Genomic DNA, 25,898 nt, shown 5'->3' with positions numbered 1-25,898 from the left:
GGACATATAGTGATACCTCTTCTTCATGGAGGGTTCCCACGGAAAGGCGGAAGGTTACAATGCAATGAGTGATATGTCCAGGAAGATGCTCTCCCTGGATGGACGCAATGCAGAGAGGTATGTCCAGAGGCTGAAGTGGGATCTGGAGCAGTGAGACGATATCGTCCAGAATGAAGTTGCCACTCGCCCCAGTGTCCACAAGGGCTGTTGTGGTAAAGGACCGTGACTCTCTGGAGAGAGACACGGGGAGTAGTAATTGGGGGCCAGTAACAGTAGTGCCCAAGCTCGGGACCCCTGCCGGGCTCAGGCTCTGCAGTTTCCCGGATGAACTGGACAGGCTTGCCAAAGATGTCCGGAACCGTCACAGTACAGGCAAAGGCCTTCCTTTTTGCGTCGAAGGCGCTCTTCAGGAGACAAGCGCCCGCGGTTGATATGCATTGGCTCCTCTGGTGATGGAAGAGGCGCTGGTAAGGCCTTTAATTGAAGACTGGTGGCACGAGCTGGGTGTACGACAGAAGGTTGAGAGACATTTACCTCCTGATGTCTCTGGCGTAAGTGGTGATCAATCTTGCCAACCAAGGAGATGATATCCTCTAGAGATGTGGGAATCTCGCAAGCAGCCAGCTCGTCCTTGAGGGCAGGAGATAAGCCATCCAGATAGATTGCCCGTAGGCAGTCCTCTTGCCATCCCAGTTCTGTGGCTAGTGTCCTGAATTCTACCATGAATTCAGTGAGCGAATGCGAGCCTTGACGGAGATAGAGGAGCTGGTGACCCGCAACCGCCTGTTGGCCGGGGTCCTGGCAGGTTCGCTTGAACACGGAGATGAAGTGGGATAGATGACGGAGGATGTCATCAGAGCATTCCCAAAGTGGAGAAGCCCATGCCAGGGCCTTCCCTTCAAGGCGTGAGAGGATGAAGGTGACCATGGTATTTTCGCTTGGAAACAACTCAGATTGTAGTGCAAATTGCATAAAACATTGGTTGAGGAAACCTTGACAGAGGCACAGATCCCCATTGAAATGGGGTGGAGCAGGAAGGGCCAGGGATGCCCGTGAAGGTGCAGGTTGAGCCCAGCCTCTTGAGTTGGCTTTAACAGAATCCTCAAGTTGAGACCGTAGTCTCTCCACAGACAAAGTCAATGCTTCTAGGGTTCGCTGTTGTTCTTGGACATGAGCAGCTAGGCCAGGGATGGCCTGCAAGGCAGAAGACTCCGCTGAGTCCATGGCCTTGGCCTTGGCCTGGTGCAGGATTGGTACGGCCCTCCGGTCGGACCCTGAGAGTGCCTGCCACCAGGAGGCAGAGCACAGGAGGAGAAAAAGGCTAGCTGGAGCTTCCCCAATAGCAACCCAGGGTTCCCTCATGTTGAGCCCTTGGTTACCCGGGTCACCTGGTCTTAGGTGGGCCTCGCAGGGGCTCCTAGAGAGAAAGTTCAAGAGAGTGCCCACCACGAACAAGGGTGCATGGTCGGTATCCAAACAGGGAAGTCCAGAGGTCGCAGGAGGCCAGAAGAGAGTGTCCAAGGGTAAAGTGAGGATCAAGGCCAGAGTATCAGTCCAGAATGGTCAGCCAAAGCAGGGTTGGTAACAGTGGTCAATCCGGGCGTAGTCAAGTCAGGCAAACGTCAAGTTCCAGGTGGTGATCAGGAGTAGTCAGTCAGAGAACAGGCAAAGGTCAGTACCATGAGATCAGTCCGAAGGGTACTACCAGGAATGGAAAGACGAAGGAACAGGAGACACTGGAACAGGAGACACAGGAGACGCTGGAACAGGAGACAAAGGAGACGCAGGAGCAGAAGACACTGGAACAGGAGACGCTGGAACAGAAGACGCGCATGCCTAGGGGCGGAGTCGAGGACCAGGAGGATGCAGAGCTCCTGCGGGAGCTCCCCTGTGAGGCCGGCGTTGGAGACAGTGAGCGGGGGAGCCGGGAATGCCGCGAACTTGCTGCAGCGGCAGAGGGAGTGAGCCCGGAGCTGGTAGACAGACGGGAGAGGTGAGCAGGACCCCCCGCGGAGCGGATGCTGCCGGGAAGCGCAACACTATTGGCAGATGATGTTTTATTTACGCTTACTAATCCTGCTTTGTCTCTGTCAGCTGTTACGGCTGAGTTGCAGGCATTTGGGAAATCTTCTGGTTTCTGGGAAATCTTGACAAATCTGAGATCTCAATGTGACATTAGCCGATAATGAGGTTAGTCATTTTAAAGCCCTGTTTCCATTTAAGTGGGCAAAGAAATCAATAAAATATTTAGGAATCCAGATTGGACCTAGTTTTCATGATCTGTTTGCATTGAATTATTATCCGTTAATAAAAAAGTTAGATAAGGATATTCATAAATGGGGCAGAGAATACTTTTCTTGGCTGGGATGAGTGGCGATTTTTAAAATGAACATCCTACCTAGGTTTCTTTATTTATTTATTCACCACTCTCCCAGTCTATATCATCAGCTATCCTGTGATCATGTCAGAGAAAAATGTTTAGTCTTATATGGAAAAAACGACCCCCCCCACGGGTCTCAAGTGCATTAATGTATCAACCTAGGTCCAAAGGAGGTCTAGGCATCCCCAATCTTGCCTGGTATTATGCGGCTGCCCAACTTTGAGCGATTCCAGACATACATAGACAAACCTATGTCAAACAATGGGTTCTTCTGGAGCAACACCTAGTAGGTAATATGCCATTGGAGGCAATGCCATGGAGCCAAGGAATACCTGGTGCAGAATTGGACTTACTCCGTTTGCACTCCAGTCCCTTCTTAAAGTATGGAATAAATGGCGGAAACGTCTAGTGGGGGATCGAGATTATGTTTTCCTTGCTCATCGTTTTTGCAATAACTCTTTTCCAGCTGGCTCCCAGAATAAACCTTTTTGTTACTGAAAAAAACAGGGCATACAGCATATTGAACTTATAATGGAGGGAGGAACATTAATGCCTACACATACTCTACAGACTTGCTATAATTTGGAAGGGATGGACTTTTTAGCCTATGCGCAGTTACAACACTTCTTATCCACAAAACAGATACGCAGCTCTTTAGAGCTGGGGAAGACTCTCTTCGAACATTTATGTGTGGAAGTAGAAAAAAAGAAGGGACTGGTTTCCAAGGTTTATAAAATACTTTTAGGTTCGGGAAGGGATCTTTTCCCACATAATAGGGCATAGGAAGCAGACTTGGAAGTCAACTTAGAGCCAGAAGTGGGGGACCAAGTTTACTTGTCAGCCTATAAATATTCTATATCTGCTAATATGCAAGAAAATTGTTATAAATTATTGTTATGATGGTACCTTATCCCATCTAAGCTACATCGAATTTACCCAGCAATAGATCCATGTTGTTGGAGGAACTGTGGTGAGTTAGGCACTTTCATATTTGGTGGAAATGCCAAAAGGTATCTCTCTTTTGGGACCAGATCTTGCAGTGGTTGGAATAGGTTCTAGGAGCCCAAGGTCTGAAAGATGCTGACCTGGTGTTATTGAATATCCCTCACCCCAAATTAGATAAATTTCAACAGTGTTTTAGCCATCAGATCTCTATTGCAGCTAGATCTGAATTGGCACTATTCTGGAAGCACCCAGAGGTCCCTTCACTGCAACTGGTGTTCAAAAGACTATGCTTTTATTATAGAATGGCTTCTATTGATGCGTATAAGCGCCACCGAGTATCGGTCTTCCAGAAGACATGGAGCATGTTTAGAAAGTGGGAACAACAGAATTTGGGGTCATAGGGACAAATACCTGGATAGAAGCCTTTTAAATACAAAAATCAAAAAGCAGAACTAAACATTCCATCTCTTCTCGCAGTTCTGTATAATCCACAGTAATAGAGCATGTTCATGGTATGACGGTAAATGTCTATAAGGCCTAAAATGAACTCTTGTATTAGTAAGGAGATTAAGCATATGAATGAAAATCCATGCTGAATTATCTAAAAATGATGCGTGAAGGACAGTTCTTCTATGTGGAGATGTCCCAATATTGTGAGATAATGTGAGGTAAGGGGGAGGATGGGAAAGGGGAGTTCTATAATTTCTAAAACATAATAATGAAATTTGGTTGTATGGAATGGTTTGCATTTAATGCCTTATGTTTGTTATTTTGCCACCAATAAAATATAAATAAAAAAAGAAAGTAATACCAACAATAACCACACTTCGGTCATATTCGTTGAGGGCTCTGACCCTCAAACAGCATCTACCTTTGACGGTAAAGGTTTGAAACCCTAAGCTGAGACCAAACTCCTCAGGTAGTCCATTTAGCATCAAACACACATTTCCCCCTGTTGGCTTTCCTACTTACACATTCTTCAGCCTCATTAGGACTTCCCTTGCCCATGATCGATGTTCTTGGTGGGAGTGGTCATTCATCAAAATGTGATGTATGACAGAAGCTGCGGGCCACCTGCGCACCTCGTCCTGATAGTGGCCAAAAACTGACGTAGGACACGGGGCTACCGGCAGCTTGAATGAGGAGGAGACCGCAGGACCCACTCTCCCCCCCACAGACTCCAGGAAAAAGAGAGGGAGAAGCCAGAGTGAGAGGAAAGGTGTATGAGCATGTTTGTGTGAGAAAGAGCCTATGTGAATGAGAGAGAGGGTGTGTGAGATCCTGTGGGGTAGATTTATAAAAAAGCGTGCGTGGGTTACATTTGTGTGCGCTACCCGGCACGCACAAATGCACACCTGATTTTATAACATGCGCATGCTGCCGCGCGCATGTTATAAATTCCAGGGTTGGCGCACACAAGGGGGTGCACACTTCTGCACCTTGCATGCGCCGAGCCCTAGGGGAGCCCCGCTGGCTTTCCCCGTTCCCTCCAAGGCTGCTCCAAAAGTTCCGAAATCGGAGCGGCCTCGGAGAGAACTTTTCTTCCGCTCCCCCCCACCTTCCCCTATCTAACCCACCCCCCAGCCCTACCTAAATCCCCCCTACCTTGTTTCAAGTATTTACGCCTGCCCCTGGCAGGCGTATCTTGCGCACACTAGCCAGCTACTGGCGCGCCATCCCCCGGCACAGCCGCTGTGCCGGAAGCCTCGGTCCCGCCCCCGGACCGGCACTACGCCCATGCCCCCGCTCTCTTCCCGCCCCTTTTTCAAAGCCCTGGGATATACGCGCGTCCTGGGGCTTGCTTGTGCCGCCGAGCCTATGCAAAATAGGCTCGGCATGCGCAGGAGCAGGTTTTCAGGGTTATGCGCGTAACCCTTTGAAAATCTGCCCGTGTGTTTGAGAGAAAGGGAGCTTATATGTATGTGTAAATGAGAGAGAGCATTTGTGTGTGAGAGCATATGTGTATGAGTGTGTGTAAGTATATGTATATGAAAGAGAGAGCATGTGTGTTTGAGAGGGAGTGCTTGTGTGTGAGAGCATGTGTGTATAAGAGAAGTACTGTGTTGAGAGCATGTGTATATGAGACAGGGTACGTGTTTTTGAGAGAGAAGGATTGTTTGTGAGTGTGAAAGAATGTGTATATAAGAGAAGGACTGTGTGAATGTGAGCACATTTATGAGAGGGAGCATGTGTGTGTGAGAGGGAGCGTTTGTGTGTGTGACAGCATGTGTGTATGAGAGAGAAGAAGCATGGGTGCTTGAGAACATGTGTGTGTGAAAAAGAGGGAGTGTGTGTGTGGGTGTGAGAATATGTGTGTGTAAGAGAGGGAGCATGTGAATGTGTGTGTGTTGAGCATGTATATGAGAGGGAGCATGTGTGTGTGAGAGTATGTGTGTATGAGAGAGAGAGTGCATGCGTTTGCATGTAAGAGCGAGGTAGCATGTTTGTGTGTACATGTGACAGCATGACTATTTATTTATTTTATTTATTTAAATCTTTTTCTATACCGTCGTTAAGGTGGGTACCGTCACAATGGTTTACAGTAAGGCACAAAAGTAATGCTATTAACCTCTATCATTTTACACAGGTGCCATAATGTTCGGTAACATAGTTTAATCAAAGTTAGTTGAGAGGAAGTGTGCATTTGTGTGAGAGCATTTATGTTTGAGATAGAGGAAATGTGTGTATGTTTGTGTGTATAAGAGTATATGTGTATGAGAGAGAGGGAGCATGTTTGTGTGAGCGTGTATGTGTGAGAGCATGTGTATGAGAGACAATGAGTGTGTGAATGAAAGAGAGGAGAAAGTTTGTGCACCTTCTTCCCCATCCCTAATAATCCAAGGCAATCTCAGGTAACTGGAAATCAAAAGCTCTCAGGTATGGAGAGTGGGGAATTTTTAAATCCGTATTAGTTTTAATTACTGGCTGTTATTTGATATGTCTGATATTTAAAATATTTTGTTGTTTGGGAAATTAAAAAATTAAATGTTTTAAATTATTGGATGTTTTATGTGTCAATTGTTTTGAAATATTTTTATTAGTATGGTTTTATTATTGATATTTTATATTTATTGATTGTATTATTTTATGTTTTATGAGGAGCAGCAATGTTTCTGTTTTTCCATTGTTGTAATGCATAATCTGGCTTTTTGCAGTTTCCAGTTTGTTTTTTGTCTGATATTTGCATTTATACTTTTGGTCTCTATATTCTGTATTTGGCAAAAGTCTGTCTGTGTTCTGCATGTGTGACTGAGGTGAAATATCTGCTAGCGTGTAGTTTCTATATAGGGAATTATAGTGGCCTGATTTGTCTTGTTTCCCTAACAGGAAGTGTATTTGTGTTTTAGGGCCTATTGTAATATTTGCAGTGTTGCCTTTCATAGGTAGGATGGTTACTGCTTAAATCTGGTAGTTAGGATATAGCAGATTTCCTATAGATTCTGAGTACATTTTTTGCAGGATTTTGTATAATACAATGTTCTTGGTAGTGGAGGGAGTTTGTGTTGCTGTTAATGAGGTGGCAACAGAACTTGAACATTATTTTTTTGATGGTGAGTGGTAAAGGGAAATGTCCTTATTCTGCTCTGTATCCTTTGTTGGGGGAGTTTCTGTGAACGCCGGGTACTGTAGAATTTTAAAGTGCAGCTTTTAAATTGGGATTTGTCCCACTCCTATATAGAATTTTTGATTGATGCTCTTGAATAATTTCAGTGGTAGTTTTTCTTAATGGTTGAAACTGGCCAGATTTTTTTTGTTACTTAAAATATTCTTCTGTCTAGAGATGCTACAGACATGCATGCCCAGTATCTTGCAATTATGATGCAAAATGTTTGCAGTAGTCCCTCTTGCTTTATAAGCAGGGGTGTCTTGTCTCTGCATATATGGAATTTAGTATCAAGCAGGTGTGGAGAGAGCCATTGGATCCTTTCAAGATCAAATTATCAAGATGGTTTCCCTGTCACAGGTGATTTTCTTTAAAAATAATAATAATTTAAAAAATACCATGTTGAGGTGGATGGGGGAGGGAGGCTGGGAGGGAAATATGTGCACCATACTTCTCTCCACATCTCCCTTTTAATGACGTGGACCTCAAATATCATCCCTTCCCCCTTCCTTATCAGTCTTTCACTCTTTGTTTTTGCTCCACCATCCACCCCAACCAGTCCCCCTCTCTCCCTCCACCAGTCCATCCCACCAGTTACTCTCTCTCTCACCCTCCACCAGTCCATTCCCACCAGTCGCCCTCTCTCTCCCTCCATAAGAACATGCCATACTGGGTCAGACCAATGGTCCATCAAGCCCAGCATCCTGTTTCCAATCCAGGCCACAAGAACCTGGCAAGTAGCCAAAAACTGTTTATTCCATGTTACTGTTGCTAGTAATAGCAGTGGCTATTTTCTAAGTCAACTTAATAGCAAATAATGGACTTCTCCTCTAAGAACTTATCCAATCCTTTTTTAAACACAGCTACACTAACTGCACTAACCACATCCTCTGGCAACAAATTCCAGAGTCCACCAGTCCATCCCCACCAGTTGCTCTCTCTCTCTTCACCAGCCCATCCTCACTACTCTGTCTCTCTCTCTCCCTCCATTAGTCCCCACGTCTCTCCTCTTCCTCTACCAGTCCAACTCCGCCAGTCACTCTCCCTCCACCCATCTCTGCTAGTCTGTCTCTCTCCCTCCATTAATCCATTCTCCCCAGGTGCAGCTGTGTGGCTGCTTGTAGTTACACTACATAAGTTACCGAATATGAGTACATTCTTGCATATTCACTGCTGTGCTTTGTATTGCGTTTATATCAGTAAGCATTATTTAATGTTTTATATTTTATGAATGAGTCCGGTGTGCATATAATTATTTCTTTATTATAGTACATTAATAACTTTTCTCTATACAGGACATAACTGCAGATAAAAATGAAAGAGAAGCATGTGGGGGGTCCGCAAATATTTTGGAATTTGAAAAGGGGTCCACTTTCTCCAAAACGTTGGGAAGCCCTGGCCTAGTACTTAAAGCAGCAGGCTGTGAAGCAGGGAAGCCAGAGTTCAAATCCCACTGTCACTCCTTGTGACCTTAGTTAAGTCACTTCATCCTCCGTTGCCTCAGTTACAAACTTAGGGCCTGATTTACTAAGGCTTTTCTCCCATTCTGTGTCTATGGGAAAAATGTTTAGTAAAGGAGGCCCTTAAATTGCAAGCCCTCTAGGGCAGGGGTGGGCAATTCCAGTCCTCGAGGCAGAATTCAAGCAAATCTTTCTCACACATAGGGGTAGATTTTAAATATTTGCGCGATCGTGTACTTTTGTTCGTGCACCAGGTGCGAACAAAAGTACGCTGGATTTTATAAGATACGCGCGTAGCCGCGCGTATCTTATAAAATCCGGGGTCGGCGCGCGCAAGGGGGTGCACATTTGTGCAACCTGCGCGCGCTGAGCCCAGCGCGCGCTGCCTGTTCCCTCCGAGGCCGCTCCGAAATCGGAGGGAACTTTCCTTCGCCCTCCCCCTACCTTCCCCTACCTAACCCACCCCCCCGGCCCTATCTAAACCCCCCCCTTACCGTTGTTGGCAGATTTACGCCTGCCAGCGGGCTGCTGGCGCGCCATCACCCAACCCGGGGGCTGGTCCGGAGGCCTCGACCCTGGGCCGGCACACCCCCGGGCCCGCCCCCGAAATGCTGCGTCGTTTCGGGAACGCCCCCGGACACGCCCCCCTCCCGCCCCTTTTCGAAAGCCCCGGGACTTACGGGCGTCCCGGGGCTTTACGCGCGCCGGCGGCCTATGCAAAATAGGCCGCCGGCGCACGAGGGCCCTGCGCGTGTAAATCCGGAAGGATTTATGCGCGCAGGGCTTTTAAAATCCGCCCCATATTCATTAGGGATATCCTGAAAACTCGACTGGTTTGTGGCTCCCGAGGACTGGAATTGCCCAACCCTGCTCTAGGGATAGGGAAATCTCTATAGTTACCTGAATGTAATCTGCCTGAAAAAGCAGAATATAAATCAAATAAATAAATAAGTAAAATTGAGAACATCTCTTTGACTGAAGACTTTAACATGAATTTGAGCAGGAGTACATGAAGGTTTAATGGGCCAGCACAGGTTACGGAGAGAAAAAGATCAGCAAAAAAATGTTACAGGAGACTGAAACCAATATTGAAAAGTACTTTAATAGTATGTAATAAGAGAGAAATTATCAACTTGCAATCCCTGCACTCTCCTACAGTTTTGGAATTGTAGACTGGCCTCACAAAGATCTTGAACACTTGGATGCAAGAATAAGAACATCTCCATGCCCACCAGGTAATCTATAAGAACCATTATGTACTGAGATTTAGGTCCGAGGGGATTCTGCGCTACTGTGGAGTGCAGACTTTGTGCAGAATTCCCATCCTGCCCAGCAGTGCAGCAATTCTATTTTCTGTGCAGAATTTGGCAGGCCCCGGCATGGCGCAAGTGAAGGCTGTCCTGCTCGCGGCGAAGAGGGAGCAGGCCCTGGCATGCCATGAGTGGAGGCCATCCTGCTCATGGAAAATATGAAGCAGGCCCAAGCGTGCTACGAGTGGAGGCTGTCTTGCTCGCAGCGAAGATGAAGCAGGTCCTGGCGTGCCGCTCGTGGAGCCCGTCCCACTCGCAGAGAAGATGAAGCAAGCCCAGGTTGTCCTGCTCAGGGTGAAGGAGTAGGCTCTGGTGTGCCTTGAGTGGAGGTCGTAATCCTCACGGTTAAGATGAAGCAGGCCTGGTGGGAGTGAGTGTGTGTGTGTGTAAGACTGCAAGCTTGGGGGATGAGTGAATATGTGAGGGTGCATTGGTGTGGGTGCCAGAGAGAGGGAACCAATGTGAGGAGATTGTGAAGGAGTGTGTCTATGTGTGAGAGATTGGGAGATGGTTGGTGTGAAAAAGGGATTGAGTGTATCTGAGGGTGCTTTTTTGTTTGTGAAAGAGGGAGCCTGTGTGAGGGTATGTGTATGTGTAAGAAAGAGAGCCTGTGTAAAGGGATGTGTGTAAGTATGAGAAAGAGCCTGTGTGACGAAATGTGTGTGTGTGTGAAAGAGAGAGCCTTCGTGCAGGGGGTGTAAGCGAGAGAGGGAGCCAGTGTGCAGGGATGTGTGAAAGTGAGACAAAGGTAGCCTGTGTGAGGGTGTATGCGTGAGAGAGAAAGGGAGCCTGTGTGGGTGTGTGTGCAAGAGAGAGAGGGAGCCTGTATTTGGGTGTGTGCGCGAGAGAGAGGGTGTCTGTATGAGGGTGTGTGTGTGTGTGTACACGAGAGAGAGAGGGGGGGGGCATCTGTTTGAGGGGATGTGTGTGCGAGGCAGAAAGAGAGTCTGTATGAGGGTGTGTGTTTATGCAAGAGAGAGAAAGGGAGCCTGTTTGAGGGGTTATGTATGTGCACTAGAGAGAGGGAGCCTGTGTGTGTGTGTGAGAGAGAGAGACAGAGGGAGCCTGTGTGAGGGGCTGTACTGAGAGAAGGGTCAAACTCTGAGAGTGGAGATAAAATGGAAGGGGTTGAGCCTAGAGGGGGAGGGGAGAGATAGTGGCAGGTAGAGGAGTTGGGGCCTGAGAGGGCAAAGTGAAAGGAGACTGGCCAGGGGAGTAGGGAGAGAGGGTGGAAGAGACACTCTTACAGTGAACTTCTAGGGAAATTTTGCACAAAATATTTAAAACTCTGCATCTTTAAGTAATAACTTTTTTCTGTATTACATTTTAAATTAATTACTTAAAGACTGTCATGAATACTATGTTATTTTTACCTATTTAAAATATGTGGAATTTTGCAGAATTTTAAGTTTTTTTTTACACAGAATTCCCCCAGGAGTAGAGATTGTACATCTCAAGAGCTAAAGGCGGTATGGGCCTTATAGAAATAGATTACACATGTAGACCTGCTATAGGCCTCCAGGCATACCTAATATGAACAGACTCTGAAAGGGCTGAAGTATGAAAGTGAATGGCCAAAATCACTCTCCATCCTTAAAACGTGGACATGTGTTCTGAGGAGCAGAAAGAATGAGAATCTACCTGTACACATGGGAAAAGAAGCAACAGAATTTGCAAAGCAAGAAAAAAAAATCTCTTTTAAGAATCTAACCAGCAAACAAGGAAAGACAATTGGCTATATCACAAATACCCTGAAATACCAAGCGAAGCAACCAAAGACAGAAAAACAATGTGGCAGAAAGATACGGAAATTGTGCCAATTGTAATGAGTGCCACCGGCCCTGATTTAAAAACAACTTCCAGGCACACCTTGATATGTTATCTTATACATTAGGGATAGGCAATTCCGGTCCTCGGGTCCACAATGAATATGCATGAAATGTTTCTGCATGCAGTGAATGCAAACGCGTGGCACTCGAGGACCCGAGTTGCCTACCTCTGCTGGACACGCTGCATCCTATGCACTTCAGTACCACGCATTAGCAGTCAATTTGAGAAATTCAAATCGGATCCCACATAGCTTGGCTTAACAAATGAGGTATATTTCTGTCGCAGTATGAACACAACGAACCCATACGGAGATACCGCTCCAAGGGACATCCCATCAATAAATGTATTTTGATATAACAAGAAAACGGGTTTGCTCGCTCGCTCGCTCGTGTTTTTTTTTCGGCCAGCGAATGGTTGGCTCTCGGCTCTCGGCGCTCGGCTCCCCGTGTCTGCAAGTGGCGCCGGCGCTCCGTGCTCTCGGCGCTCGGCTCCCCGCGCCTGTCTCCTGGCACCGGTACCGGAAGTTGCCGGCGGGAGGGGGGGCCGGCGCGCAGGTGAGAGCCACCGCGGCCGGGCTGGAGCAGCTGAGAGGCCGCGGGGGCAGCACCGGGCCCGGTGGATGCGGCTGCGGAGAGCGCTCGGCCGGCCAGGGCGCCCGGGGCAGCGGCCTCAGGTGAGGGGGGCTGGAGGATGGCATGGCCCCGTCTGACTGGTGTGAGCGGCCGGAGCGCAGGGCTCCTGCTAATGACCCGCTCCTTACCCGGTGCTTCCTTTTTCTAAAATGCAAACTGTTAACTGCCATGGAAAATGCACCCTTGAAACTCGTGAAAGAAATGTCATCTTGCATTTGGCGTCAGTGCCCCCCTCCCCCGGGCAGGCAGGGCATTCATTGTGGAGTTTCTGCCCCCTCTCCGGGCATCTCCTGCGCCGGCAGTGAGCGGTTCTCCGCCCGGCATCAGGGCTGAGCGAGACCCGGGGGGATGCAGACGGCATCTTTGATCATCCCCACTCGCTGGGTTTGATTTTGTTTATTTTTTTACTCCGCGTTGCCGCCAAAGATTTGTTTTACGACGCCCCAAGCTATGGTAGGAACAAGTGTTCAACTAAGTTAGGTCTCCTGGCTTTATGCAAGCTTAGCTCTTCCACTCTTTTCGGTTTTTGGCTGTCAGTTGTCTAAATTATGTTGTCCCAAAGTTTAAAAAAATAAAGTTGTATGGCTCTTTTGGGGGATGGGAAAGGAATTTTTTTTAGTGTTTTGAATTTGTGTAGTCAAGTGTGTAGGAAATCTTTTTTTTTTAAAGGCTTTGGAATTAAATGTAACTTGCTTTGGTGTGTGAAGAAAGTGAATTCTGCTTTCCCCAATCGCTTTTTTTGTGTGGGTGGGTGTTTTTTTTAACACTTGATTAATAGTTAACTCAGCCGTTAATTCTCCTAAGGTGTACGATATGAATTGTAATTGGGTAATAAATGACGGGCTAATTGACTCCGTAAAACCTTCATTCTGCTACTTGGCAGTCAAAGTTTGTGTCCTGTTCTTAGTAACTGTGAATTTCTGCTGTAGTGGGCAGAGAATGATGGCCTCCTTTCTAAATCATTTCTTCCTTAAAGGGAATGGTTTTATTCTGCTCTCTACTCATTTTCTGCAAGGATTGTACACACATTCAGCTTCACAAAGTGCGAACTATGACTCTAAACTATTTTTCCAAGCTGAAATGTTAGCCTAGTTGGGATGTAGAAGAAGCTTTGCTCTTCATGCCAGCTGCTGCTTTTAATTAGTATTTTAACAAAAAGCACCCTAAACCAGGTCACTTTACAACAAAAGACATACAGGTAAATTGTGTCCTTGCATCAGAGTTTACAGTCTAAAGTGGGTGCTTGAGGCAGTGGAAGATAAAAGGACTTGCCTAAGGTCACAAGGAAGGGCAGTGACAGAAGCAGAATTTGAGCCCAGTTATTTAGCATCTTAGTTACCTGTGCTGTACAAGGTACATACATACATAATAGATGGCAGAAAAATACCAATTGACCCTTAGGTTAGATTGTAAGACTAACAAAAGCACCTTAAAAGTGTAAGCTGGCTCTTTCACATGCGCACATCAGGAGCTTGCCTTGTATTTCTGACATTTCAATATCTGAAAACTATTTTATGTGCCTGTATTTGAATTCCATTTTTTTTCTTTTGGGTCCAGCAGCTAAACAGCAGGCAGCACCTTTAAACTAGTGTTTGCTGGGCAGGGCTTAATTTGTGGGGGAATGGCATGGAACAGACTTCAACCACTTCTTTTCAGACGTAAGAGGCAGAGCAACTAGGGTGTTCTGCTTTAGCCCCTCCCCTCTAGGCAGCCTGCAGGGAAGAAGAGGAGGACGACTGAGTGAAGAATGGCTGGGGGTTGAGCACTGGTGGGAGCTGGGATAAGGAGGAGGAATACTGTGTTCATGTCACTTTACCATCCATTGCCTCAGGTACAAACGTAGCTTGTAAGCCCTCTGGGGAAAGGGAAATACTTACAGTACCTGAATGTAATCCACTTTGAAGTGCTGACAAAAGTGTGAAAAGTGGAAAATAAATCTAAATAAAAAAATGTATATGTGCATGAGAGAGTGTGTGTGTGTTTGGTGGAGAGAGAGAATTCATTGCCAACCCCTGTTCCTCTCATAGTTTAGCCCTGGCCTTGCTTCCTCCTACATGGCTCCACAATTACGCATCTTTTTAATTGGTTTCAGTTCTTTGATCACTGAACTGTGCTACCTCCAATGAGGATTCTTTCTCTCTGATTGAATTTGAATTGTATTAGGTGATCTGTCCCTGTGGTTGTTGACCATTATGAACTTGGTTTTAGCTGGGGGTTATTGCCTCCCTTCTCGTAATAAAAAAAAAGTGTTATCAGACCAGTTCTCAGGAAGCAGAATCTTAATCCCAATAACCTTGACCATTATTATCCCATTGTCAACCTCCCATTTTTTGTTAAAATAATAAAAAAAAAAATTTGTATACCAACAACTTAGGGAAGATTTCACCAAGGGTGTGGGACAGAGTTTGTGTTCCTGGTCCAGGTCCGACAGAGGCAAGGATTTGCTTTTTGTTTTGCTTGACCTGTCTGCTATATTCAACACATTAGAGCATGGAGTTTCACTCCAGCAACCATTTTTCATTGATTTCTTTGAGTCTTTTCTTACAAATAGAAACTATTCTGTCAAATAGAATAGGTCCTTCTCAATAGCTAGGCGTGTCTCATTTGAATTACCTCCAAAGATCAGTTTTATCCCAATTCTTTTCAACATCTGCATGAGCCCTCTGACATTATCCTTGGTTACAACGTTGTCATCTCGTCACAGACCTTCAGCTGAAGTCCTTCATTTTGTTGAAGCTGAATCCTTTAACTCAGAGCTTCTTTGGGTGAGCAGGAGGGATAAAGTTTTCTCCATTTTTTCCCCAAGTCTAAACAGGTTATTTGCAGCCTGGGAGTCCATTTAGACTCCAAATTATCAATAGTGACCTAGGTTTCTTCTGTTACTAGTGCAAAAGCCCATAAAAAAATGACAGGAGAGACCTTGTTCCTCTTGGCCCTCTTGCTAGGGCTGCATTGCCATAACCCTAGTCAGCACCACAATTCTATACCGCTCCCCCCTTAGCTCATGGCATGGTACTTCTTGAGGGCAGAAGTGATACTGAAGTGCTTCTTCTCCATCAGTAACAACAGCCAAGATGGTGCCAGCTCATTCTCCTTGACATGTGAACTGCATGTAGTGCACAGCGGCTTTGTTGAAACACACAAACACTAAAGCCAGAAGCCCTGCTGCCTTTTATATTAAGGGAAATTGTTTGCAATGGTTTAGACGGCTTCATCTGTATCTGGCCAAGAGAGACTTATCCACTGTTTATATATTAGTAATGTGTAGGATTGATTGTCATACTTTATATCAGGGTTTCCCACTTAATCTTTTGCATCACCTCCAGCTTCTCCAGAACACAGCAGTGAGACTGTTGACTGGGTCCAAAACCATAACACTGGTTCTAGGGGAGGCTTTGTTGGTTACTTTTTCAGTGGAAGATTAGTTTTAAGGTTCTTTCTATTATCTTCAAATGCCTTAATCAAACTGGCCCAAAATACCTCATTGACCTGCTGATACACTTTTTGCCTACCAGACCATTACAGTTGTCCTGGCAGGATCTGTTACCAAAGGGGCGATCTCCACCATCATCATTTAAGTTAGAGATCACCCACCATAACGCTTTTGTTGTGCTGGACTGACTTTGTGTAACTCTGTTCCACTGGGTATTCGGTTTGAGCCCTGATACTTGTCCTTTAGGAAGAGACTGAAAGCTTTGCTGTTTGAACAAGCTTTTACAGGGTAGCTAATTGCAGCTGTTTTTTCCCAGAGGGGAAAAGACAGTCCTCACTAGTATTGTATGTAATATTAAGTTTTATTTTTTTTAAACTTGTCTTTGAATTGTTTGTCTACGTGTCCGTTTATCCACTTATGTTGTAATATTTGTTTTAATTGCATTGTAATCCATTTCAGGATGTTAATGGAAAGCAGAATATCAGGTTTGAATTAATAAATAAATAAGAGGTACTGCTGTTTGCAACCACAATCTAGTTGTCAGGTGACTCCTAGGCCTTTCTACCTATTATGGATGTGTGATGTGGCCTTCACTCAAACTGGGGATTGAACTGGAACCGCTAGTCTCATTTCACAAATGACTTTGTACTTCTAAGGGGTTTTTTTTTTACTTTTTTAATAAGCGGCTGTTCAAATTTATTAGATAGTTGATTGTCTGTGGAACCTGCACTGGGCATGTGGAAGGTTATGTGTCATTTGCTCCACTCTTGCTCGTGTCTGTGCTTAACTAGTTTTGCTAGTTTTCCACTGACTGGGCTGAAAGTATGAGAAGTCAACACACAGAACTAATTGCTGTGAAGGTGGAAAAAGATCAATGTATGAAAAACACCTGGAAATGGTGATAGAAGGGGGTGTCTCACTCTATCCTGCTTAACTAGTGTAAATCAAAAGAAGACAACTTAAAGAACAGAGATGAGTCCCAGAGAAGCAATTAATATTAAGGGATGAGAGAGGGTCTTTTAAATGTAAAGATTGATGTAATTCTTTACATGGACTCTGTTTTTACACTTGCAGCTAGAGCTTGTTTGGGTGAACCCAGGGTAGATGTCTGAAAGAGACTTAATTCATTGACTTTTTTCCTTTGGTCCCATGGCTGTAAAATATCAGACTACTCAGTAGTTTCTGGACTTCCTTTCTAAATTCTTAGAATTATTAGGAAGTGATGCAGTGATATATCACCAAACAATTCTTGACCATAAGATCATGACTTTTTGTCACTAATACATGAAGTGAACTCAAACCCAGTGACCTAGAGGGGAGAAATGGTTTAATCCTGTGCCCATCTCTGCAGTGTACAGCCCTAGAGGTGATGAGTTCTGTATCCCTGTGTCCATTATTTGATCCATCCAGTCCTAGAAGTAACAGGCCCTTTATCCCTTTTGCCCATCCCTTGAGCCATCCAGTCCCAGAGATGACAGGCTCTGTATCCCTGGGCTCATACCCTGAGCCATCTCCCACACCAGATGTAACAGTCTCTGTATCCTTGTGCCCGTTCCCTGAGCTATCCAGTCCCAGAGATGACGGGCTCTTTTTCCTTTGTCCATCCTGTGAGATGTACAGCCCTAGAGGTGACAGGCTCTAGGTTCATATTTCAAGTACTTTTCTAATTTTAGGAGACTAAAGGCTCAGTTATTTTTACTTATCGATGATTGTAATAAACTTTCATATATCATTCCATCTGTTGAGTGTGTGAGGAGGGGAGCACCTTGAGGATCAGTAAGCTTCATAAATGATTGCATCTCGTTTCCTAGCAAAGCAGTGGTGCCTCAGTGGTTTTTTAGCAAGCATCGAGTAATAATGGGGAAAATGAGTCAGGTGTGTCTCTAGCAGCCCAGCACACGTAGGTGTGGAAAGGTTTCCTGGGAGGTCTGTATAAGACTGAGAAGCCCCGCCTTGCTCGCCGTTAACGTTATGAAGAAGGTGAGCTAGCTATTTGCTCATGCAAGCTCTCTCACTCCCCTGCAGAAGAGGAGGGTGTAGAAGGATGAAACCGACACTTTATAATGGTGCCAGTGACGCTGTGAGTACCCTTATTCTTCCACCGCTTTCTTTAAGACAAAATTGAACTGTTACGTAGAAACCAGTGGTTGTGTCTGTGAAAGGTAGAGACTTGGAGGTCATGGGTGGGCCTCTACCATTTACCATCAGCTAGTTTAGCTGGACTAATTATGGCCCACCATGGCAAACGGTGAAACATGTAGGAGCCCTATTTTGAAAGGACTTTTTCCATAAGCACAACACAGGAACGTTTCATTTGAAAATGGGGCCTTGCACAGCAGGACTTGTGTGCTTGGAGTAGGGTGGTTCCCTAATTGGGGGAGGGGGAAGGAAAAGCAGGGTGCTGTCACAGGTGCAGAAGATCTCAGTTCATTTTCACCTTTACCTTTCATGGACATACTTAGTAGTACAACTCTGGGCACAGGGCTGTATTCCAGGCCAGTTCCACCTAGCAGTCCTGGGGACTAAAAGCACAATCAGGAAATAAGGTGCTGCTCTTTGCATATTTCCTTGGAAACGTGTCAGTGATGTTTTATGCCCTTCTGCATTCTGAACTCGCACAAAAAAAGCAGCAAATTCTTCCCAAGGTCAGGCACAAACTGAGTAGTACTCTTCCAGGCTGCCAAAGTGGCAGTTCTTGCAGCAGAATCTGCCACTAGTCACTAATGTGGTTTTGGGCTGCGTCCAGTTATTGCTGGTTGGTTAGCTGTGATTATTTAAGGAGCTGTTAATTATCCCAGTGTCTGTACAGGCAGTTTTGTGGTTTGAATTATCCATCCTTTGCAGAGAGCAGGAAATAAAAAATCTTTTTTGCTTGTCAGGAAGTAATATAACCTCTTGAATTGTGGGAGCCTGGTGGTCTATGTGAGGGTTTATTTCCGTCTTCCATCCGTTTCCCCGTTGGAAAGGTGCCTTGGCTGATGGTGAAAGTGTGCCAAGGCTGAGAGACTCCTGGGAAACCTGCTTGCAAGGAGTGTGAGCAGGAGAGCTCAGACTGGTCCTCAGCTCTGACCCAACCAAGGCTGCACTGTAATAGTGTATATATTGTCACTTGAAAGAGTTCATATCAAACCAAGGAAACGTAATTAAGACAGCATCTAGCGGCTAGACCACATTCCTCTGATGTGGTCACTTTGTTTTGTTATTAGTGTGAGGTGGATGCATATGGATGCCCAGACCACTGCCACTTCCTCACGCTGCCTGTGCTCCTCGTTCAGTAGGGATCAAAAGGACACCAGCCCTCAGGTCAGGGAGACTTTGAAGATGTGCCACAGCTAAATCTGAGCCCTGCTGCCTAACCATCTGCTGGGAGCTGCAATTGGGTTATACCATTTGATTTAACTGGTGGCTTGTTAGTATTTTAATTTCTTTGATCTCTCCCGTGCTCTGAGCCTGCCTGCCTTCCTTCCTTGGAAGGAAGCAGTAACACAGTCACTGGCGTTCTCGGACACCTCAGGTTGAACGTGGAAAATGTTCCTCCTTGGTTCTTATGGAGGATGGAGATCATTGGAACTTTTTTTTTTTTTTTTTTTTGAAGAGTGGGGGCTATACATCTTTTGAAGTAAATATTTGGTGATCCCTATCTTTGCAAAATGTCTCACAGGTTACTTTGCTTTTTGGGAATTCCTTGTCAACACGTAAGCGCAGTAAAATAACCTTCCTCCCACAGAAGAAACCTCATTACAATAAATTATCACTTTTAAACTCTTCTGTGTAAAGGAATTAGCACCTTCTCCTTTGAAAACACTGGAAATTAATTAGCAGATTTGCTTCTAACTGTGAAACCAATATTTTAAGGCTGCGTTTATCAGCTTCACATTTGAAGCAGGTTATCGGTAAAAGAAAAAAACTATATATAAATTAAAAGGGAAGCTTGTTTACAAATTACTCTTATTTTCTGCTTTCCACGCCAAAAGAGAAAATCCTTACTGACTAGTGCTATGCATGAGTAATTCCTTCACTGATTTTGATCTGTATTGAGAAGTTCTAAATATTGTGCATCAGTGATCAGTAGGTTCGTCCATTTGTTTAACCCTTGTTAGACACTTCCCATGCAGGACCTCCATATTCAGGAGCCTGTTTTCACAGTAAAAGGAGAAAGCTTGGTGGTGGGGGAGGCATTTAAGATGTAATACCATTCTTGATATGAGGTTAAAGGGAGCTGCTCCTTCAGAAAAGTCTGTCACAAGTGCTTATCCTGAGATGTACAGTTGGAAACGTGGTACAGGGCAGGACTGAAATACACTGGTTGATCTGAGTGCTGGAATAGCAGGGGATATTTCAGGTATATTTGCTGTGCTGTGTGGGTGGATGTCAGTACTGAATTAGCAGGAGATGCTACAGGACAAGATTGAGGTGGACAGGAAGAGTCGTGTGTGTGGATCTCAGTATTGGAATAGAAAAGGATGCTGCAGGGGAGGCATGAGGTGTACTGGCAGAGCTGTTTGAGGGTCTCTGTAGTGGAATAGCAGGAGATATTGCAGGGCAGGATTGGAATTGCATGGCAGAGTTGAGATATATATTGGCAGAGCTATGTTTGTGTGTGGATCTCGGTAATGCAATTGCAAGGGGGTTGCGACAGGACTGAGGTGCATTGGCAGAGCTCTCAGTATTGGAATAACTGGGATAGCTGCAGGGCAGGACTGAGCGCCACTGGTATGGGCCCAAAAATGATTGGGTTAGAAACTGGTTGAGTAGGAGGCAATAAAGGGTAGTGGTAAATGGAGTTTTATTCCAAGGAAATGGAGGTTACCAGTGGTGTTCTGCAGGGATCGATCCTCGTCTAGATTTCTTGAAAGTTTTCATAAGCGATATTGCGCAAGAGCTATCGGAAAAGGCCTTTTTGTTTGTGGATGATTCAAACATTTGCAATAGGGTAGAGACACCCTGGAAGGTGTGGAAAACATGAGGAGGAATCTAACAAAGCTTGAGGAATGGTCTAGAGACTAGCAGCTGATTTAATGATTTAAAAAAACCAATAATAATTATGGTTATGCTTTTTGGGTTGCAAAAACCAAAGGGAGTAGTACAGAAAATGGGCTGAAGTTCTGTATACAAAATGGGATTTGGGGGTGACTGTATCTGATGATCTTTAGGTTGCCAAGTAAGTAGTCAAAGCAAGAAGGATGCATATGGAGAGGAATAGCCAGCAGGAAAAAGGTGTGATATTGGTTCTGTATGTGTCTAGTCAGGCCTCGTTTGAAGTACTGTGTATAATTCTGCAGCCTGGGCCTTCAAGCGGATATAAACTGAATAGAGTCAGTCCAGAGGGCAGTTATTAAAATCGTCTTTATCAGAAAGCTCATGGGGACAGACTTAAAGATCTAAACAAGTATATCTTGGAGGGAAAGGGGAGATATGATGAAGACATTTAAGTTCTTTCTAGGCAGGGCAGGATTTAGGCACAAGCAACGGAGCTGTCCAAACACTAGGATTCCCCATGCTGCTGTCTGATTTCTGAAGGTGAAACTCCCAAACCTACCCTGCTCCAAGGAATAAATGCACAGAAGGTAGGCCTCTTTCAATGAAAAGGAGGCTCTGGAGCAAGGACTCTTCAGATGAGGGTGAAAGGGGGCAGACTCAGGAGTAATCTAAGGACACATTTCTTTATAGAAAGGTGGTAGATGCATGGAACAGTCTCTCAGTGGAGGTGGTAGAGACAAGGACAGAATCGGAACTCAAGAATAATATGAGACCAGCACAGGGGATGTCTGAGAGAGGAAGGGGGACTATAAAGCCAAGCAGGAGGTATGGCTGGGCAGACTGATGTTCTGAGTGGTCTTTATTTGCAGTCCTGTTCTGTGTTTCATTGGCAGCGCTATGTGGCGGGGTCTCAGTACTGCAATAGCAGGGATGCTACAGAGCAGGACTGAGGTGCATTGGCAGAACTGTGTGTACGTGGGTGGTGGTGGGGTCTTGGTATTGCAGTACCAGGAGTACTACAGGGTAGAATGGAAGTGCACTGACAGAATTGTGTGTGTGGGAGTCGGTAATGGAATAGTAGGGGTTGCTACAGGGCAGGGTTGAAGGGAAGCCACGCACTTGATGATGATCCATTTCTTTTTCTGTTTCAGCAGAGCACTTTAAAGATGGAGTTAGAAGATTGCAATGGGCGCTCTTATCTCTCTGGTAAGCCACTTCACTTTTTTCTCAGCTTGCATGCCACTACCAAACAGCTTGGTGTACAAATTTGGAGAGCCTTGCGGCTTGCTTCCTGGTCTCTTTCCGCTGCCATAATGGAAAAATGGCTCACCTTTCCCATGTGCCCAAGTGTGAAAGCAGAAGTTAATGTGTGAGAAATCAGGTTAAAGGTCCACAGACTGATCCTGGCCCCCTGAAGCCTTGCCCGTTCTGTGGATGTGTGCTCCCTTACACTGTGCAGGTAGAAGAGTTGCACATTGAAGGTTACCCATATTTGGGAATCCCTTCATCTTGTAGTACAGAACTTCAGTGTAAACAGTAAATCTAGAGAGAGAAGATAAGGCAGGTACTTGCCAGTAGGGTTCAGAAGTGGCATGCTGAGGAATTTCTGGAATGAAGGCTCTCGGTAAGAAACATTGGAAAGTATTTTTACCTCCTAATACATCTGGAAAGGTGGCAGCTGCATATTGACTATTGCAGGAGGGAGGAGGCAATGCTTACCTAGATGTAGAACTTCTGCTTTGAAGTCCTTTCCATATCAGATTCAGATCACTCTGTCGGCATGACACTTTTTAAGTGTTGCCAAAGTAATTCATAAAGTAGTTAAAATGCAAGGGAAAAATTTACAAAAGAAGAATTATGATACAATAAAATTGCAGCTTAGAGAGAGAGGACAATCATGAGGACAGTTCCTGGGTTCTGGTGATGATCAGTACTAGATTGTTTCTGGACTGATGGTAGAATATCACACACTTTTCTGCTAGAGCTGCCAGTTTCTCTGTTTCTACCAGGGTTATATAGACATTTCATGCTCATTCTTTAGTGAGAAGTTTTTTATTTTTTTCTGATAGCTTTGGGAAATGTACATCCCTGATATTTTTGTAGTTTGCACAGCACTGGAGGAAATGCATTTCTGTTTGCAATTCAACACCAGAGAAATACATACAGAGCCTGGCTTCTTGGAGTTTCCAGTTCTGTTTTGGCTGTCTCTTTCTGGTCTGTGGCTTCTTATTCTGTGTTTTGATAAGGTCTGTGTGTGTTTTGCACTGTGTGACTGAGGTGAGTGATTCTCTTTGTTTCCTAACCCTATCCTAGAGTCACACCTAGGAATCTGGTTTGCAGAATAGCCATAATAAATATGCATGAGAGAGATTTGCATACATAGACTCTAATGTATGCAAATTTGTCTGATGCATATTGATTCTGGCAATCCAGAAATCCTAATTTGCTAGGTTTGACTCCTAGGCAGGGGAAACCTAGTAGTATATAGAGATCTGTAACAGTCCAGCTCCATCTTGTTCTGTTGTCCAATCTGTACTGTATTGTTCCAGGGCATGTTCCAGTATTTGTGTTGCTGCCTTTTTGTAGGCCGGGTTGTGGCTATTTGTTAGTGACTGTTTGGTATAACAGGTTTGTTACATATTTGCTGAGTATCTTTGTAGGGTTTTAAATTACATCACAGGGAGTCTGAGGTGACACCAGAATCTGAGTATTCTTTTTTTTTTTTTTTTGTATGGTAAATAGTAGGAAGCATCCTAATTCTGCTCTTCATCTGCTAATGGGAGTGTTTCTGTGGACACTGTGTCAATTTGTAGATCTGGAGGTGTAGGATTTCTGTTGAGGTTCTGTTCCATTCTGTATAGTTTGGGGTTAATGATAGATACCAGACCTTACTACCATATAAGAGGATTGGCAGAATGTGCTATCAAATAATTTTAATAATGGATTTCTTGGAGGATTTTATTTGTAGTCTTTGTTGCATATAGGGCTCTTAGAGCTTTTTCTTATAGTGTCTTTTACAACAATTTTAAATCTCTAGATGCACTTAGTCTCTGGCTTAAGGTGTGTATATTTTAGGACAGGGATAGGCAATTCTCTTCCTTGAATGTTGTAAGCCATTCGGGGTTTTCAAGGTATCTAAACTAAATATTCATAAGGTACATTTGTATGCACCACCTCCATTGCATGCATATTCATCTCATTCTTATTCATTGTGGATATCCTGAAAACTTGGCCAGCTTGTGGCATTCGAAGACTGGAGTTGCCTACCCCATTCTAGGACAGCATTTCCCATCTTACGTACTGTCAAACTTGATCAAGCATACCACAAAATCACCACGTCCTGATGCCCAGGTCCAGATCAGCACCTGGGATCTGGTCTTAGCACCTGGCAGCATTAAGAGACACCAGTAATAATTCTTAAATGTGCAGGAGCCCTTTCCTGAGAAGATGTGCAGTCATTTATATCTTTCATTTCTAACCACAGCCTGAGTCCTGGAGTGTGGGAGTTAACAGTCCACATATGGATAGTCAGACCCTGCTGTAATTGATCTTATGCTAGGAGTTAGCAATCAGATTGTAGTTATATATGAGAGTTGAGGGTGGATCCGTGGACCAGTGACAGATGACCACGCCCCCGGGGGATGATCCCGAGAGGGACCACCGGTCAGGCTCAGAGTTAGGAGACAAACACACACTAGTTCCCTGTACGTACCGGATCATTCCAGACTCCTGGGTTTTGCCTCCGCACCAGCAGGTGGAGACAGAGCAAGATTTGACAGGCTCTGCCATATACACCAGGGTGCCACCCACAGCCTGCCAGTATTTCTCTGTCTCCAGCATCTGGTGCGGGTGCAGATCCCACAGCCTGAAAATATTAAAGTTAAAGACTAGGGAGGATAATCAGTCAGCATTGTTCCTGTTTGCTTTCCTTCTTTTATTTAAGTTTGTGTTTAAAAAAAACAAAACAAAAAAACCAGAAGAAGAAACAGTTTTGGGAAAGACAGGTCCTTGGTTCCCAGGGGGTTGTTTAGGGCCTGAGGGGACCACCCCCCCTGGTAGAGCAGGTTGCTGGGGCAAGGGGTCAAGGACCCCGCTTTCCCAAGCCCAGCAGGGGTGATACCGGGAAGCCCGGCTCACTCACCCCCAACAGGACCGATCCAGCACTCGTTGAGGGACAGCTCCGGAGGTACCAAAAAAAGTAAAGCTTTGTTTTTAGACTCTCCGGTCTTCCCGCAGCGCCATTTTTTCTCTCCCCCTGCCTCCCTCCCTTCCCCCGCGGTTGTTTTGTTATTGATTCGTGCGTCTTTTCAGGGAGCCGACATGCCATGAGGCACGGCCTGCGTGCGCCTCTCGCAGGATGGGCTTTGTTCAGCCTACATCCCCGGAGGCGAGGGATCGTCGGGGGCGGTTCGGGGGGGGTCCTGGTTAGCCGACGCGCGATCAGGGAGTGTCCCCCTTTCTCTCCCGGGCTGGTCTTCCAAAGCGCAGGAAAATCCACCATTTTGCCAGCAGCCCATTCAGTCGTGCCGATCGCGGAGGGGGCCCAGAATTCCCCACCCCCCCAGTGCCTGATTTCACGGCCGGGGTCCCCGGTCGTGGCAGCAGGGGGGGCCTGATACGGATTCCACAGATACAGACTCCGCCTCCTCTTTCTCTTCGGAAATCATTCTTGCAATGCATAGGGCCTTTAAGGCCGGTAAAGCCGGTAAGCGTCTGTCTCCCCATCAGGGGGTCCCACCTGCATCGGGGGAGTCTAGGCAAGATACGGGCGAGAAGGAGGGAGCCTCCAAAGCTAAGCGGCCCCTTCGGATCACTTCTCCCTAGGGAAGACACGGAGTCCTCCAATGACTCGGCGGACCCAGAGGATCATGGGGTCCCCTCCCCCGAGGGGGGCAGAGGGAGATGGAGTGCCATTGCAGGGGTCAGCGTGGCAAAGCCAGACTGCAGAGGGTGACACGCCTCTTCTGACGGAATGAGTTGCCCCCCCCCCTTATTCCCGCCATCCTGTGGGAATTGGGGATTGATACCCCTCCGGCGGAGGCTAAGCTGGGCTCGATGGATCCAGTGTTACTGGGTTTGAGTGGTCCCCCTACCACTTCCTTTTCACTTCTCGTCGACGGATCTGCTGTATCGTGAATGGGATACCCCAGACCTAGGCCTGAAGGTTACGAAGGCCATGGATAAGCTTTATCCCTTGCCGGAGGAGGCTCTGGAAGTGTTGCGGGTCCCGAAGGTGGATGCGGCAGTGTCAGCAGTGACGAAGAGGATGACTATTCTGGTCACGGGCACCACGGCGTTGAAGGATTTACAGGATTGCAAGTTGG

General features: G+C 45.7%; 1 protein-coding gene across 16 annotated transcripts in view; it reads left to right on the top strand.

Moving 5' to 3' along the window:
- The first annotated feature begins 12,020 nt into the window (after nt 1–12,020).
- IKZF4 (IKAROS family zinc finger 4) overlaps nt 12,021–25,898 on the top strand; it is a 117,617-nt gene continuing 103,739 nt past the window's right edge. For 4 of the 16 annotated variants that reach the window (XM_029594746.1, XM_029594740.1, XM_029594749.1 and 1 more), the window contains exons 1-2: nt 17,558–17,674; nt 21,729–21,780. In XM_029594746.1, coding sequence (XP_029450606.1) covers nt 17,594–17,674; nt 21,729–21,780 — 133 coding nt within the window. In that variant the 5' untranslated portion in view covers nt 17,558–17,593. Of the gene's footprint in view, nt 12,203–17,556; nt 17,675–21,725; nt 21,781–25,898 lie in introns of those variants that run through there. The other 12 variants (XM_029594755.1, XM_029594750.1, XM_029594745.1 and 9 more) reach the window with 7 other exon arrangements.

The sequence above is a fragment of the Rhinatrema bivittatum genome, chromosome 3 (assembly GCF_901001135.1).
Source record: "Rhinatrema bivittatum chromosome 3, aRhiBiv1.1, whole genome shotgun sequence".
Classification (NCBI taxonomy): Eukaryota; Metazoa; Chordata; class Amphibia; order Gymnophiona; family Rhinatrematidae; genus Rhinatrema; species Rhinatrema bivittatum.
This window is presented reverse-complemented; position numbering and strand designations above follow the sequence as displayed.